Raw genomic sequence first — 13,217 nt, 5'->3', positions numbered from 1 at the left:
AAAAAAAAAAAAAAAAAAGGAAGAGAGAAGGGGGCCATACTCAAACTTGCTGCCTTCATCCATTCCCATCGACACTCCACCACAAATGAAATAACATCCCACCCCCTGCCGAGGTAGTGCTAGGAAAAGATAAAAAAGGCCACATTTGTTCACACTCAGTCTCTACCTGTCATGTGTAATGCACCAAAACCACAGCTTCCTTTCCACATCCAGGCCCCAAAAAACTTTCCATGGTTTACCCCAGATGCTTCATATGCCCTAGTTCAATCCACTGACAGCACATCGACCCTGGTATACCACATTGTTCCAATTCACTCTATTCCTTGCAAACCTTTCATCCTCCTGTATGTTCAGGTCCCAATTGCTCAAAATCTTCTACACTCCATCCTCCCACCTCTAATTTGGTCTCCCGCTTCTCCTCGTTCTCTCCATCTCTGACACATAAATCCTTTTTGTTAATCTTTCCTCCCTCATTCTCTCCATGTGACCAAACCATTTCAACACACCATCTTCTGCTCTCTCAACCACACTCTTTATTACCACACCTCTCTTACCCTTTCATTACTTGCTCAATAAAACCACCTCACACCACATGTCCTTAAACATTTAATTTCCAACACATCCACCTTCCTCTGCACAACCCTATCTATAGCCCATGCCTTGCAACCATATGACATTGTTGGAACTACTGTTCCTTCAAACATACCCATTTTTGCTCTCCGAGATAACGTTCTCGCCTTCCACACATTCTTCAATGCTCCCAGAACCTTCATCCCCTCCCCCACCCTGTGACTCGCTTCAGCTTCCATGGTTCCATCCACTGCTAAAATCCACTCCCAGATATCTAAAACACTTCACTTCCTCCAGTTTTTCTCCATTCAAACTTACCTCCCAATTTACTTGTCCTTCTACCCTACTGGTCCTTCTACCCTACTGTACCTAATAACCTTGCTGTTATTCACATTTACTCTCAGCTTTCTTCTTTCACACACTTTACCAAACTCAGTCACCAGCTTCTGCAGTTTCTCACCCAAATCAGCCACCAGCACTGAATCATCAGCAAAAAAACAACTGACTTGCTTCCCATGCCCTCTCTTCCACAACAGACTGCATACTTGCCCCTCTCCCCATAACTCTTGCATTCACTTCCCTAACCATCCCATCCATAAACAAATTAAACAGGGATACTTGGCTTGAGCTTGTTTACTATGAAAAAGCAAAATTTATTAGTGTAAATATAAACAAAATGGCATTGACTGAAAAAGCTGAGTGCAAAATATGGTTGGACAATTTGATAATTTTACAATTCAAATATATGTATAGTGCTATGGATAGAGTTGAATTGCAAAAAAAACTTAGCTGAAAGGAGAAACATATGACCTTGATTTTGTTAATATGAAGAAGATAGTTTTCCTTATACACAGCTTCCTTCACATAAATGATGAGTGAAATTTGTCACCCAAGGAAGAATTCTGTAAGGTTATCTACCATCATTTTCTCCATTCCCAACACCATGGTAAAGATTTGGTACATCCAGTAACTGATTTAATGTCAAGCAAAAAATCAGTTTGAGACACTAAAGGGTGGTTCACAGAACACTTGTTTTGCCTCAGTGCAACATAGTTATTGTGAATAAGTAAGGAATGGTGGAAAGAAAGTGATATAAAAATCATGTGTGACATTTCATATCCAAAAATGGAATTTTCTTCAGGTTGCCAACAAGGTTAAACCTTTTAATGTGCAGCCAAACGCAAGCAAATAATGTGCAAGAAAGTATGTGCACAAACTAAACGGATCCATGTTTTATCATGGCTAACCATGATTCAGTGTTGCTTGGTATATGTTCAAGTCATTTTGTATATATGAATGAAAAAGCCCAGATAAATGTACACAACCATATTTGTAATGTGCAGAAAATTGCGGCACATTAATTTTAACACGTATAAAAAGTAATAATACTCAAGGGACAGCAGCTATGAAATCTGAAGCATGCGTGCCCCCAAAAAGAAAAAAACATTAACTCCTGGGGCTAATAATGGCAACTAAAGCCAACTTGCAACTCAAGAGTTATGGTTTCTTGAGGAAACAACCAGAGTTAATATTAAATTCATTTGCTTTGTGTGGACAACGACACCATTTATATAAAAATCATTTAACTATCTGTTTATTATTATTTCCAATGCAATTTAATACCATTAGGCTAATCATGTGAAGTGCACTGAAAGAAGCTAAAATGAATACCTATGATTATAGTTACAAAAAAGGTCAAACATGAGAAGATTCATTTTCTCAAAGACAACTGAAGCCACAGGAATATAAAACCCATATCAATAAATTCTTAATGTAATGAAAAATATGAACAATGAGGTGAAAGTGAAATGTAGACCAGAACTAAAACACGTTTAAGTTATCTAATAATATGATTACTGTAAATCCAATTTCCAAACAAGAGATGAGTCAAAGTACTGAACAAGTTACTACAGATGTTACCAAAGATTACCAACAAGAAAATATACAGTGTTTTCAGAAATGAACCAAATAATAAAATATTCAAGTCTAAAGCATTACAAATTTTTTATACTACACTTCTGAAAGACATTATCATGAAGTACACTAACAGTTCTAATAGTACATTTAATACTTCAATTTTCAATTAACACATCCCAGATTCAATAAGTATCATATTAACAGACGGTTGCATCAACATGACATCTTATGGAATAACACAGGTAATTACCTGCAACATCAGGTTTATGCCATCATTTCAGTATTCACTGATATACCTTCTAATATGAAACAATAATCGTGGCTACCTATTAAACAATATAATTCATCTTCATCCTAATATATGCTACATTACAGAAAATATAATAAATTTCTTATATGTTATGAAAGGTAACGCCATACATCATCATCCTTTGACATTATTTCACCTTTCACTTTCAATGCAAATACAAGGGAATCTAAACACTGCCAAATTAATAGGGAGCAGTTATATAGGAATCACTGCCCCAATGGTGTGCACTCGATAACAAGTAGAAAACAATTAGTCATTTTCACTCAACAATGTTTTTTTTAATAGTAATTATGAATCTCAACATGTTCTTAGTTTCCTGAAATCTGAGCAAAGAGCACTATTCTCATCTATTTTCACAATGTGAGTAAATGCAGCACCCCATCTAATACCTCTAAACAAGAGCATTTCTGTGTCATCACAATACCAAGGTGTTAATAAGATTCAGTGGATGCTTCGTAAAATGCAGGATTGAAGGATATCGCTGTGGCTACTCTTTTGTTATCAACAAAGAACTTATTAAAATATCCACTTTTCAAAATGTTGAGGAACTTGTGTAATATGAATCCATACATACTAGGCACATAGCAATGTAATTACTTGTAGCAGTTTATCCATTACAAAGTTAAAATTTGTAGTTACTGGCAGTTTTTGTTTTGCATAAAAGCATCTAGAAAGCTTTTTAAATTTTTTGTCTTTTTTTTGTAAAATAATGCTGTACTTTCACTTCATTGCATCATACACTCGGCACAGTGTAAGAAGTCTGACCATATATTTTGGTAATCCATGTTATGCTTCTATTCATACTAAGTTAATATATATCTGCACAGTTTGCAAAGACATTGTGGCTCCTAGTGATCCTGCATAAACAGCACATATAATAATACTTGTGGCTAGCTCTTGCAATACCGTCTAAGCATACCTTAGCACCAAATCAGCATGTGACCAACTGTTGTATTTTTATCATCTTTCATAATCAAATGATGATGCAAGTGCACTTTACCATTCATTACAGTTTTAATGCTACTACTCATTGTACATCTTTGTATCTTAATACTTCCCAAAGGATGAGAAGCTTTGTTATGTTTACCTGAAATTAAGGATAGACAGATGAATTACACCTATGACCTGTACTTATCAGGGAAAACATTTACCTAGGAAGATAGTTTTGCTGTTTTATAGAAATTTTGCTTTCAAAAAGTTACATGTTCATTAAGTCATGTTAAACTTCACCATTATTATTCATGCTTGGCACTCATCATCAAGCCAAAGAAAGAGGAAAAATTAAAGGAACTGTAATTGTCTGTAACACAGGATGAGTGACTTACAAATATCTGCCATGTCAACAGTTGCAACATGAGCTTTATGTCTTTTCCTGATGTGAAGGCTGCTGTCTTCTCAAATATTTATGAAAGTTGCCTATCCAGTATGAATTTCTTGCCCTCATCATATATTGTTTATAATAATGAAATAACCTGCATAGTAACATTTGAGAAGACTGTGGGAAAATATGACTCACTTTATTCAATCAACATTCACAAAATTTAGAGTAAATATCAATAACTTAAAAGATAAAATACCAGTTAAGCTATAAGCATACTGTCAGATTGCCTACAACCTCTCCACACATTTATATCGCATTACTGCAGAGTTAATCAATGAGGAGTAAACACTCAAAATATGCATGTGTAACCTGACTTCTAAATCACACACCATGCAGTGCCAAATTCTATTTCCATGTGGGTATGATTACAGGTTCAAACAGCATAACCACTTATCTGGGATTTCCTTCTCCATAACAAGTGTTGGAATCTGGTCGTCTCAAACAATTTCAAGCCACACCTATTTATAATGCAGATGGCATTTCAAAGCAGTGTCCTTCGTAAGTCAACAGCACTTATATTGGGGCACTTAATATTTTCAACAAAAGACTAAAACTGCATTCGAATGGCTACCACTGCCCATTTTACTCTTTGTTTCTAATCCAATAATTACAATTATGAAGTACTTCATACATCTACTGCTAGTGAATACGGATAAATGTGACGAGTTCTGTATGGATATCTTTACTTTTATGGAACTCCTGCTGCATTGAGACTCATTCCATATGTAAGTGGGGAAATCAATGGACTCCTTTGGAGAGAGGTCTTCAACCAGACTATATTACTCTCCATCCATTAATGATCCACCCTTACAGAAGTTGAGTTCTTGCTCAAGAGTGTGATGTCACCATGACTGTTTAATACTCTTATGGATGGGATGGTGAGGGAGATACATGCAAGGGCCTTGGAGAGGGGCAGGTACTTAGTCTACTGGGATAAGGGGTCCTGGGAGGTGAGCTGTTTGCTAATGACAAGGCACTAGTGGCAGATTCAAATGAGAAACTGCAGAAAGTTGATGTCTGAATATGGGAGAGCGTGTGAGAGAAGGAAGTTGTAAGCAAGTGTAAATGAAAGCAAGATTAGGCAACCACCGATCAGGGAGGTGAATTACCGGTACTGCCCACCTAGGCATCAGGATGGTTAGTGTTGGCTGCATAGTGAGCTAAAACTTCAGTTGTTAATTTATACTCCTCTGACCCAGGTAGCTGTCTTTTCTTTCTGCCTTACCCACATGTGGACTGCTGGCCTTCTCTCAACAGACATACAATCTTTTTGCGTCAGACACAACACTTGAAACAACTCATACAACTCATTCTTGACCATAGGTTTCCTGTGGTGAGCCCTGCATTTTGGCATAATGGTAGGAGCAATATATAGAAGTAGACTGGCAGGAGACTTAAGTTGAAACATTAAGTATGAGTACTGGATAGAAAGATTAAGCGAGAGCTTTAGGTAGAATTAGTATGTCGGAACATTTGGTAGATACACTAGGTAGGAGCCTCTGGAAACACTGAGCTAGTTGCCCTCTGCCGGTGGCCTGTTAAGAGGGAAACACTAAAAGGATAAGAAGCGGCACTAGAGTTTAACAGCTGTGGAGAATCTTATGCCATGGCAACCTCTTTAAGGTTGTTTCTGGAGGGCACAGGCATCAGAAATATAGATAGATTGGTAGGCAAGAAGCAAGGTTATGAGGTCTAGCAGTGCAAAGAGATGGGTTAGTTGGAATGCGAGTCAGAATGAAGAAAATATGGACATAGTGTACTGTTTTTGACACCTAAGAGTGGACATGGCAGCAAATGCATCCATGGGAGTGAGTCATAGGGCGAAGGTTTACGAGTACTAAGGAACGTGTGAAAAGAATGTTCACTGTCTGGGACGGTGAAAATGGTTGTATGTAAAGGTAAATAGGTCCCAACAGTGATGTGCGGATGTATGGCATCAGCTAGAGATGAGAATGTATGGAAGAGGGTGAATGTTTTGGGAAAGCAATGATGGAGCACAATATGTGGTGTGAGGAGGACTGATCGAGTAAGTAATGAGAAATAATGAGAGAGGCATGGAAGTACTAAGAGTATAGTTGAGAGGGCTAAAGGGTGACTTACTTTTACAATTCTGAAAATACAATAAGGTTTTTTCAAGTTTGTGTTCAAGCAAAGTCACTTTGTAAGTAGACAATACATTTTCTTTACATCTATTTATGATTTCATTAATCAACAATACCTAGTTTAGAGATTCAAATATACATTCATTGCCATTCAACAAGAAATATGCTACTATGGTGTCTAATCCACCCATTAATTTGACTCATCACTCATAAAGATATATGATGAAGCAACCAGATTTAAAAATCAAATAAAAGATATTTTCAAAATCTTGTGTGGTGAGTTGAAAGGCCAAGTTAACAGCAAGAGATTAGTCTGACACTGTTGCATAAATTTCTTCCCATAGTCTTCTTATAGTTAATGGATCTATCGTGCCTCCTCAATAATAAAGGTTTTAAGTAACATGATGCTTTGCTGTATAGCATACTTAGTTATCCTGCCTTCTGCATGAAAGAGTATATACATGCACAACCACCGTATTTGCAGTTCTCATTTCAATGATGCATTAACGTACAGACAATGAAACTTACAGTAAGTCAAAACAATTATGCACACATTAGTTACATGTAAGTTATTCATAAGTAGATGACATACACTCTAGATTATAGTCATGTCGGACAAATACAGGGTTAATGATAAAGAAACACTGCCTTACCCATGACAAAAGCAATGCTGTCATATTTGGGCTTTACCATAATCATAAAACTGTCTGAAGTTTTTCTTAAATGCTAACATCATCATTATCATCATGTTCTAATGTGCTGACAGGATTTTTACTATTTAAACCAAGTTAAGGAGCCCAGATACTGTACATCAATTCAGCCTGCTCATCTTATCGTCACTATCTACAGACTGGCAATTATTTTTAACCAAACTCATACCATGTTCTGGCCTGAATTCTGAAGATGCATTAGTTGAAATCTTACCCTCTCAATGCACATACAATATTCCTATAAGGATCCTGGTATTGTAATTGTACTACATAATATTTTCATAAGGTTTAGTTAGTATATAAACACAAACAGCAAAACCACATAACATTTAAAAATACATCAAATATTTTCTATAAATTAAAGAAAAAAACTATGCTGTAAGAAGTTAGTTGGTATGAAAGTTTTATCAAGCCATCAGCAAACACAACTAAAATACTGACAAAACGCTTCAGAGCAAGTGAAACTGTGACAGCTAAACCAGGAGCTCCAATAAAAGCAATGACAGAATGCAATAATGCATGGCATTCGTTTCAAGATCCTACAATAAACACTAAGTTTCTGCATATCTTCAAAATCCAGGGCAATTTTCAGCTCCACTGATCCACAATGTTTAATGTTATGATGTCTGCTACCGCATATTGAGCACTATAGGCAAAAGTCTTCCTGGGAAAACCTGCAAATAGGCAAAATTCTTCCTAGGCATACTTGCAAACAGGGAAAATTCTTCCTCAGCATATCTTTAAATATTCTATGTTACATTAGGTAAAGGGCCAACAAGAGGTGTAAAATCATGCTACTACTAGGTCTCTGATATAATCTTAAAGATCAACAATATTACAGGAAGCTCCAAGCAAAACAGAAATATTTGGAGGCATCAACTAACCTTCTTAATACTTCTACAAAAATCTGAAAAGCATCAATTCAGTATAAACTCTTAAGTGAAGAGATTTTCCTCTACTTTGATGAATAATACCTTATAAGAAAAGCCCTTTGTAAAAATAAAAAGCGATGTTTCAGTGAAATAAATTGCATACTGGCATATTACCAAAAGAGCTCATGTACATGACTCAAATAGCTATCATAGTCAATTAACTTTGAGGAAAAGGAAAACCTGTAAACAAAAAAAAACTACGATTCATCCGCTGCCGATGATATGTAACTAGTAAAGTGACAAAGAGCTTGAGTATCTAAACAATGTCAATGAACTATTATGTTGGCATATCTCATGTATACATCATTTCTGCCATGTGAGACATCTTCTTTGGGAGGTAGAGGAAATTGTCAAGATATGCTGCCAGTTCATCCATAGTAACATCTTCATAGTCTGGACTGCGAGCTTGCTGAGAGCATGAGCGAACACTGTTAGCATCCAGCGTCTCAGTGAGTGAGAGGTTTTTAAGGTCTGGTAGCTCTCCTTCTGTTAATCGCCTTCGGCAACGTCTCTTATACAATGCTCTACGTGACTTGGGTTGACCACGATGCTTACATCCATGGGGAGCAAATTCTAGTTTTTTGTTTGCACTATATCTACTATCACTATTCAAACCCTTATTGCTCTGAGACACACTTGCAAAGTCTTCTGTTTCAGTTCTTTTATTCAGTGACTCAAACAAGCCTGATTTAGGAACTTGAAATGCATCCAATACAGACTTTCCTAGATTTAACAAACAAACATCATTTGATATCGTTGGGCTATTACAAACTTTTGAGGAGGCAGCTTCCTCCTTGGGTACCTCCTTACAATCTATACCTTTAGATGAACTTACCAGCTCCAAAATAATTCCAGAGCAGCTACTACTGCGCACCTCTGAGTTGTACTTAGCACCTAGTACTGCCAACCTACTTTTCCTAAGCAAGGGTTTCTTTTTTCCAGGTGAAAGATGTAGATTAGCCAAAGAATATTCCAGAAAGGGAGGGTCCTTCACACCTAGAGGTGATCGACGATCACTGCTAGAGGTACGCTGTTCACTGCACCGTCGCGAGCAACCTTTGCACATGTCTACACTGCTTTTATTTCCTGTGGCTGTAGTTTTCACCTGATCTTTTTCTGAACGCTTGCTTGACACTATGTCTTGGCCACTCTCTTCTTCATCATCTGGGATACTCAATGCAAGTAATGCCTGACTTAGTCCCCTAACAGGCAAGAGCTGGGGAAATGGCAAAGTTGATGCATCATCAGGGTCCTCTTCAACATCCTTCTTCTGGATTAATAATCGGTCATCACCATCACTCATTGAAGCCATCTGCAATATAACATAAGCATATACATAAACACACACACACATCATCAGATGAACTTCAATCATACGATATTAAAATTTCCATGTAGGAGGATATGGAGAACATAAGTAAGTTTGAAAATACATGAGGGAACTGCAGGAGGCTTGAACTGTTTGGAACTGCAATGGAAAATAAGTAAGGAAAATGCTAGGGTTTGGAGCTGTTTGGGACCTTTTAATCCTACTTCACATACCAGTATTTACATATATCATGATCCTAGAATTGCACTAAGGTCATGGGAGCAGTACATCATTACACTTTTCAATCATACTTTTTTTTCACTATTTGTCCATTCAGGTAACGTTAAGGAAATGTAGGTTTGAATGATAGCAATCTTACCTCATTTAGGAAACAGTTTAATAATTATTCCCAAAAATTAATGAATCATTTGAAAGTAGACCTTTATGGGATTGGGCCTTGAAATTTAGGGGCATCCCTGACTTAAATTTACAACAAAAAAGAAAAAAAATAATTGTTACCATCATAAAAACACTATCACTAACTTAACATTAACTGATGTGGAGTTTACACCCCCACATATGATATACAGGTAAGTGTGAAACTTGAATTATTTTCCAGTGCTAACTGAAGATGCTAGTGACTAAAGGCACCTCTACATACTGAAAAAACATGCATTTCAATCTAAATGATGGTGAGGAAAAGCAATCCACACAAATAAGGCAAGGGTCTATACATGGTAAGACCCTGCACTTTATGGGTAACTATAACTCGCAATAAGCCAAAAGCTAATTAAAGCTGCTCGTAACAAAAGGCGCCTCTCTCTGGTGATAAGGCATACGTAAAACTTAAGTGCGGATGGAATGAAGCAATCAAAACAATACTAAAAATTCAATCCCATTTAATAAGTTGAGCCTTACTGTCAGTGAACAACTCACAAAACAATACCATGTTTTACCAACTTAAAGGGATCAAATTATCGCTTAAGATGAATTAATTAAAAACCAAATAGAGCTGTAAAGAATATGAACAAAATGCCAGGTCTGCAGGACTAGCAATTTGCAAAGGACAGTGCAAACAACTTTCAACACATTATCAAACATCTCATGCTGCAATCTAGGTCAATGAACAAAATAGGACAAACTAAAGATGTCAGAGTCTCTTTGAAAAGAATCGTATTTACAGACAGTCTACTTATAGGTTTTTGTAAAATGCCAATCAAGTCCTCGATACCTTTGCTTATATCTCACGCCTTTGCATCACATCATCCACTGGATCTCACAATAAAGGTGAGTCTCTTCCCAAATGAGGGAAATTAACCAATCCTAGACAACATGTTTCATCTTTAGTGCTCCAAAGGGAAGTTACTTTTACAATATTTCATGAAACTCCAATTGTTTCTCCCAACCCCAAACTTTCTCATTAGTCAATACCAGACTGCAAATTTCATCATTACTGCTCCAAAATGCAAGTGAAAAAATTCTTTATCCATAAAAAAAAACAAAATTTTCTAAAAAGAATAAAAAGGATCCTAAAACTAAAGCAAAGACATCCTTAAACTGACACATTATGGAGTCTTCAGAAGTTTAGTTGACTGCTAAGAGTATTTCGCCTTTTACATTAAGTACCCACACATTTTCTCTGATCTTAATGTCCTCTCCACAATCACTTACTAACCTATGTAACAAGAGAAGAAAAATCCCAAAGAGTCCAATGATATGCTGCTCTTCCAATTCAACTCTGTAATCTCTCTGGTGGCCTTAAACTACATATTTATGCTACATTCTACAAAGAGTAACAAGTACAAGGATATGACTTTTGATGATGTTAAAATGACAGCACCCTAAGAGTTTAGAATCTCCAATAGATTCACTAACTGCATAAATAAGACATGTGATGGTAAGATTATTTACTAATGGTTTTCATATATTATAGAGGCACAATTCAAATTTAGGGGCCACCACCTCAACATCATACACGTATAAAAGAAATGCAGATCAATGGGCTCCTTACACTTGGTAGAAGTCAATCAGACCATCGCTACATGATTAAAAACATCTTTTTATTTATACCACAATCTTTAAGTAATCGAGGAAGGGCTATACAATTCAGGGGAAATGTGGGTTTAATCAATGTAAAAGTAGGTTAAACACAAAAATCGACAAACCCTAAGAAACTCCCCGAATTTTCTAAAGCAGCCAAGATTGGAATCATTCCCACAATTTAAGAGCAGCATTTTCCTTTCTTACTTTTAAAACTAAATCTTTACATCAAAAGAATACATAAAGGCAGGACTATGAGGAAGAAAGAAAGTGTGGGGATAAATAATATATACGTAGTGCAAAATACCAAAAAGTATTAAATCATAAAGATGATCTACCTGTTTTAATGCTACAGATGTCTTGTGGGTTACGGCATTAGCAATATTTCACAGTTGTCAAAACATGTACCATGATTCGTTTAGTATGGTGGGTAAACAGCGAGTTCAGATTTCTGCAGAAATACAGGGATGTGATTCAGAGTGAGACAGATCTCATAAGCATTATTTTGAGCCCTAAATCTATATAAAAAATCTTATCTCACCAAACAAATTTGCAGTCAGGTTTAAGCAGAACACTGCACGGCAGCATCTAGGGGAAAACATGAATAATATAAGAAAATAGGCATTTCTTTACTCTCCAGCTTGAATTTCTATATCAATACATAAAATGAATAAAGCTTTGGTGAATTTGAAAATGTCTCATGCTTTTTTTTTTTTTGTTGGCTGTCTAAGGACAGTAACTTTTAAAGTCTTTGAATAGAGCACGACATGACCCCAATGGTGTCCCTCCTGTTAGTTTACTGTTTGCTATAAAGTTGAAGGAATGTTGTGAATGCATTACTAACACTTGTTAATTGTTTATTTACAATGTTTAATTAGCGACAAACTCCCTCAAAAGCCAATGCATATAAAAGCAATGTCGTAAGTACCACAGTCACCTTACTACAATATATGGCGACTACATATGCACAAACATATGTAGTTTGTTAACCTAGTTGCACATGGCGAATGGAGACAACAAACAGCAACATGGATTGCAGGACAACTGCCATGAGAGGAAGAGACTGGACACCAACCTCAAAAAAAAAAAAAAAATCTCTCCAGGTGGCATCAGGAACGGAGAATCACCTTGAAAATTGACCCTGGCCTAGTCTAGCCCTAGTTCCTCATTTACCCTTATCCCCTCCGTACATGAAACCACCCATGACCTCTAACCACTCAGTGTCAACCAAACCACCACTAACAACCACTAACGACCACCACGTCACACTTCGTGATAAGTCGGACACAAGGAAACCCCCACAGTCCAGATTTCGTCTGAGGGCATACCACATCGGGGGGGACATTACAGCTCTCTTGTGGCACCACCAGGCACCTGGCTAAGACTGGGGGGGTCAACCCTTCCCAGCTGCTGTTCGCAGCGTCACACTCGTGGGCCTGGAGGCTCTCCTCGGCCTCCCAACTTACCCTAAATCACAAAATTTCTCGACATTTCAACTCTCTCGCTCCTTACTCCACGACGGAGGAAAACATACGACGCATCTGCTACTCGGAAGAAAACATTGGATGACGCATTTCCATGGAGCCCCTGATTGGCTACTCCATATGCTAACTTGGTTCTCATTGGTCATCTGCCGTGATCCACGTACTTATCAGCCAATCATATGTTAGGACGCAGTTGTTGTTGATGTATATTCAAGCAGATGCTGCTCAGGGGGTTACGTGGGTATCCATATTTCCCTTTCATTATTACCTTACAAATAATAATGTCGTCGAGAACATTCTGTGGGATGCGAACTCTCCTGAGTATATATAAAGCACGGATTTTCCATGTAGATATTTTCTTATTTATCTTTCCATGATGAATCTTTTTTTTTTTTTCTAAATATTTTGTCATATTTATTTTCATAGTCTTCAAACTATTACATCAGGTTTTAGGTCACTATC

General features: G+C 37.0%; 1 protein-coding gene across 3 annotated transcripts in view; it reads right to left on the bottom strand.

The window, feature by feature from the left end:
• Nucleotides 1-2,329: 2,329 nt before the first annotated feature.
• Nucleotides 2,330-13,217, bottom strand: part of LOC139761422 (uncharacterized) — a 63,076-nt gene continuing 52,188 nt past the window's right edge. The window contains exons 1-3 of one of the 3 annotated variants that reach the window (XM_071685586.1): nucleotides 12,738-12,863; nucleotides 11,610-11,722; nucleotides 2,330-9,234 (exon numbers count right to left, since the gene is read on the bottom strand). In XM_071685586.1, the coding sequence (XP_071541687.1) occupies nucleotides 8,215-9,234 (1,020 nt within the window). In that variant the 5' untranslated portion in view covers nucleotides 11,610-11,722; nucleotides 12,738-12,863 and the 3' untranslated portion in view covers nucleotides 2,330-8,214. Of the gene's footprint in view, nucleotides 9,235-11,609; nucleotides 11,723-12,737; nucleotides 12,867-13,217 lie in introns of those variants that run through there. The other 2 variants (XM_071685585.1, XM_071685587.1) reach the window with 2 other exon arrangements.

Source organism: Panulirus ornatus, chromosome 40 (genome assembly GCF_036320965.1).
Source record: "Panulirus ornatus isolate Po-2019 chromosome 40, ASM3632096v1, whole genome shotgun sequence".
Taxonomy (NCBI): domain Eukaryota; kingdom Metazoa; phylum Arthropoda; class Malacostraca; order Decapoda; family Palinuridae; genus Panulirus; species Panulirus ornatus.
Note: the sequence above shows the minus strand (reverse complement) of the source record. Positions and strands in the feature narration are given on the sequence as shown.